General features: G+C 39.3%; 2 gene segments (V, D, J or C); both read left to right on the forward strand.

Moving 5' to 3' along the window:
- LOC123976150 overlaps window positions 1-3,370 on the forward strand; it is a 147,472-nt gene that overhangs the window by 105,267 nt on the left and 38,835 nt on the right.
- Window positions 1,423-2,194, forward strand: LOC123976144. The segment is given in 2 exon segments: window positions 1,423-1,536; window positions 1,684-2,194. Coding segments are annotated over 2 exon segments (411 nt in total).

Here is a 3,370-nt window from a genome sequence, read left to right on the forward strand (position 1 = left end):
CCCAGAGCAGAGCTCACTGCTCCAGGCTGAGTCACTGTGACCTGGCCTCTGGACTCTGAGGATACAGAGACAAAAACATAAAGCAGCGTCATGGTTTTGTGGGCTTCATTTCAGAGGGACGGATGTTCATAGAGGAGAGGAGTTTGATTCTCTGGACTTTACCTGTGAAGCAGCAGCAGAGGAGAGTCCAGATGAGGACGCAGATCAAAGTCATGTTTTTGATGAGGAGGATTTCTGTGGCTTCTGTTGTCATGAAGGACAGCTGTCAGTCATCCAGTGTTCAACTCTCAGGACTATAAACTCTCCCAGAGCACTGGAGCATGGTGCTGCTGATGCAAAGTGGCTCTCTATGGAAATGCTCTGACTGACTGACCAGGGACTTGGATTACTCTGATGATGCTGTTTATCAATGGATCAATCAGTTTATCAGAGTACTGGATTGCTATATTAATTCTCTTTTTTATATGGATTTGGCTGTAGATTAAAAAGATTTCAGAATGTCCTCTGTTGTATAAATTTCACTAAATTCACTAACAATGAAATTTACATCAGTGTTACACTGAAATTTCAACACTGGGATTTTTGTTTATTTTATCAGTAATGAACGTGTAAGTTTTTCATTAATATGTATCTCTGATCATTTTTGTATTTTCATTTAGCTCAATGTAAAGTTCATTTCCTGTACATTTTCTCTTTTGCCTTATTTTACTATGAGTCAGAATATATTTTGACCTTTAAAAATTCGGTAAAGTGTGAAATTTTTACTTTTTAATTTGTATAGTTCAGCTTTTTACTTCATAACAGTGAATGTGTTTGTTGAGTTTGTTTGTGTCAAAGTCAGAGAGCCGTCTCTCTCTACCTTGAGAGGTTTATGTACGGCGGCTCAACGAGTTTGTATCACTGTGGTACACGTTCGGTGGAGGAACCAGACTGGAGGTTAACTGTAAGTACATTTGACTCCTTTAATAATGCAGTTTCAAAATGTCATGTTTCCTAATAAGTATTCTGTCTGAAAAAAAATTCAACCCATGTACCGAGCAGAGCATTTTTCAAAGGTTTTACTTGGTCTTTCTCAAGGCTATTCAATTTTCACAGATTGTACATAACAAATTATTCTTTAAAACATCACTGTTATATTTCACCAAAATGCTTGGTTTAGATTAGTAAGTTTGATTTAATTTTTTAAAGCACATTATGAATGAACAAATCAAATACACACTTTAAAATCTTTTCTGTTTTGCACAAGAAATCTTAAAGTGAACAGAACTGTAAAAGAATATACACCTGAAATGTTTCATATTAGTTCATGTATATTTTTTACTTTAAGCCTCATAAATGTGTAGTTTGCTCATTGAACATGAATACATCAGAGGAACAAAATGTCAGTTTTAATTTTTTATCTTTAGTACTGAAACCTGTCTGTTGTCATGGTTCAGCAGTGATGCCTGTCTGTTACCATGGTTACTGAGCTCAGAGAGGGAAGAGAAACTTGTTTTTCGATACGTCTCAACATCTGGCAATCTTCAACTTTCATTTGTAATGTACTATAAAGCTACTGTGCATTGTTATGGTCTTTATTATTGATCAGTAAAACACAGACAAAAACAATCATCCAAATTCAGTTTCTCAAAAACGTCTTCTCTCTCTCTCTCTCTCTCTCTCTCTCTCTCTCTCTGCCTGCAGTGGGTCGAGTCGTCCCCACCCTGATGGTGCTGCCCCCCTCCAGTGAGGAGCTGCAGCAGGGGAAGGCCACGCTCATGTGCCTGGCCAACAAGGGCTTCCCCTCAGACTGGAGTCTGGCCTGGAAGGTGGACGGCAGCAGCAGCAGCAGCAGCTGGGAGGAGAGCAGGAGCCCCGGGGTGCTGGAGAAGGATGGCCGCTACAGCTGGAGCAGCACCCTGAGGCTCCCTGCAGACCAGTGGAGGAAGGTGGGCTCTGTGACCTGTGAGGCCACCCAGGGCTCCCAGGCTCTGGTCTCAGAGACGCTGAGGAGAGACCAGTGTTCCCAGTCCTGACCTGACTCACTCGGACTCTGCTACTGGTTTTAATCTGCTTTCTGTAACTCTGTAACTCTCTCTGTGTCTGTGTCTCTTTCTTTCACTCAGTCAATCTCTAATCACATGTTTCATGGTTAAAGTTTGTTTACTTGATGTAATTTTGATTATTTCTACACAATAAAGACCAGTTCATCAAATCTGTATTTTTCATTTCTGTTGTAGTGACTGTACTCTGTTACTCTGTCATCAGATCATATTAACAATATTCAACTTTAAGTAGTGAAGCTTCATTGATGCAATAATGCTCATGCTGTTAACACTGTAAGAAAATAAAAAAAGTTATTTCAAATTAAATAATATTTCATGATAGTTTTATCTTTTACCAACAAAGATGCATTTTCCTTCATTTTATCAGTGCAGGATTATATCTGAGGTCATTTCTTCTTCTCCTTGAGTCTCACCTTACAGAGTCTCTGTTCAGCAGAGACACTGTAAAGTTTCTCTTTATAGCTGCATTAAGAGAACTTTCTAAATGCAGGTATAAACAAGGTGTGAATGAAAGAATGAAAGCGGGTGTTTTCATGAATTCATTTAAAATGTAGTTTGTACAAATCTACATTACTCAATACGTTTCAAGGATTAAAAACGAAATGTGAAGTACTTTCAACATGAGATGGTTCTTATCTCAGATATTCAAACCATAGATTTTATGTCAGTGTTGCATATACCACACAGTGACACATTGGTCTATTCTGATGAAGCATGCAGGGTGAAACAGTAAACACAAATATCAAATTTCCATCACATACTCCTCCCTTGTGAGCATTCTTTGATCACTCAAGAATATACAGCATTACAAAAAGATCATCAGGTCATAGAAAGGCATCATGATGTAATCTACACCAGTTTAACAAAGACAACGAATCTGGGTCCTTCCTTTCATCACAGTTCTGCTGCTGCAACAATGGCATGTTCACTTGTTCATGGAGTGTGATCATTTGAATAGACACACATTTATCAATAGCTCTTACAGTCAAACCTCTGGCACATGGAATAATGCAACATCCACAGAGAGGTAACAGCGCTACAGCAATCATTAGGCCTGCTAGTATGGGCATCACTAAGGCTTTTTATTTAGCAAATACAGAATCAGACCAGTCAAACATATTAGTGTCCACTTCAGAGTTCTCTGCAAGTTCTTCTCGTAGCGAACGCATTCCTTCCAGCACTGGGGTCACCGAACCATCTGGAGCTGTATTGTTGGGCACAAACGTACAAGAGGAGTTATTAAAATTATCCAAGCATCCCAGCCTCTTTGGGTGCTTCTCTTGCCTCTAACACTGCTATGTGATGTCAATGCCTGTGTGTAGTTC

This window comes from Micropterus dolomieu, linkage group LG09 (genome assembly GCF_021292245.1).
Source record: "Micropterus dolomieu isolate WLL.071019.BEF.003 ecotype Adirondacks linkage group LG09, ASM2129224v1, whole genome shotgun sequence".
In the NCBI taxonomy this organism is placed as follows: domain Eukaryota; kingdom Metazoa; phylum Chordata; class Actinopteri; order Centrarchiformes; family Centrarchidae; genus Micropterus; species Micropterus dolomieu.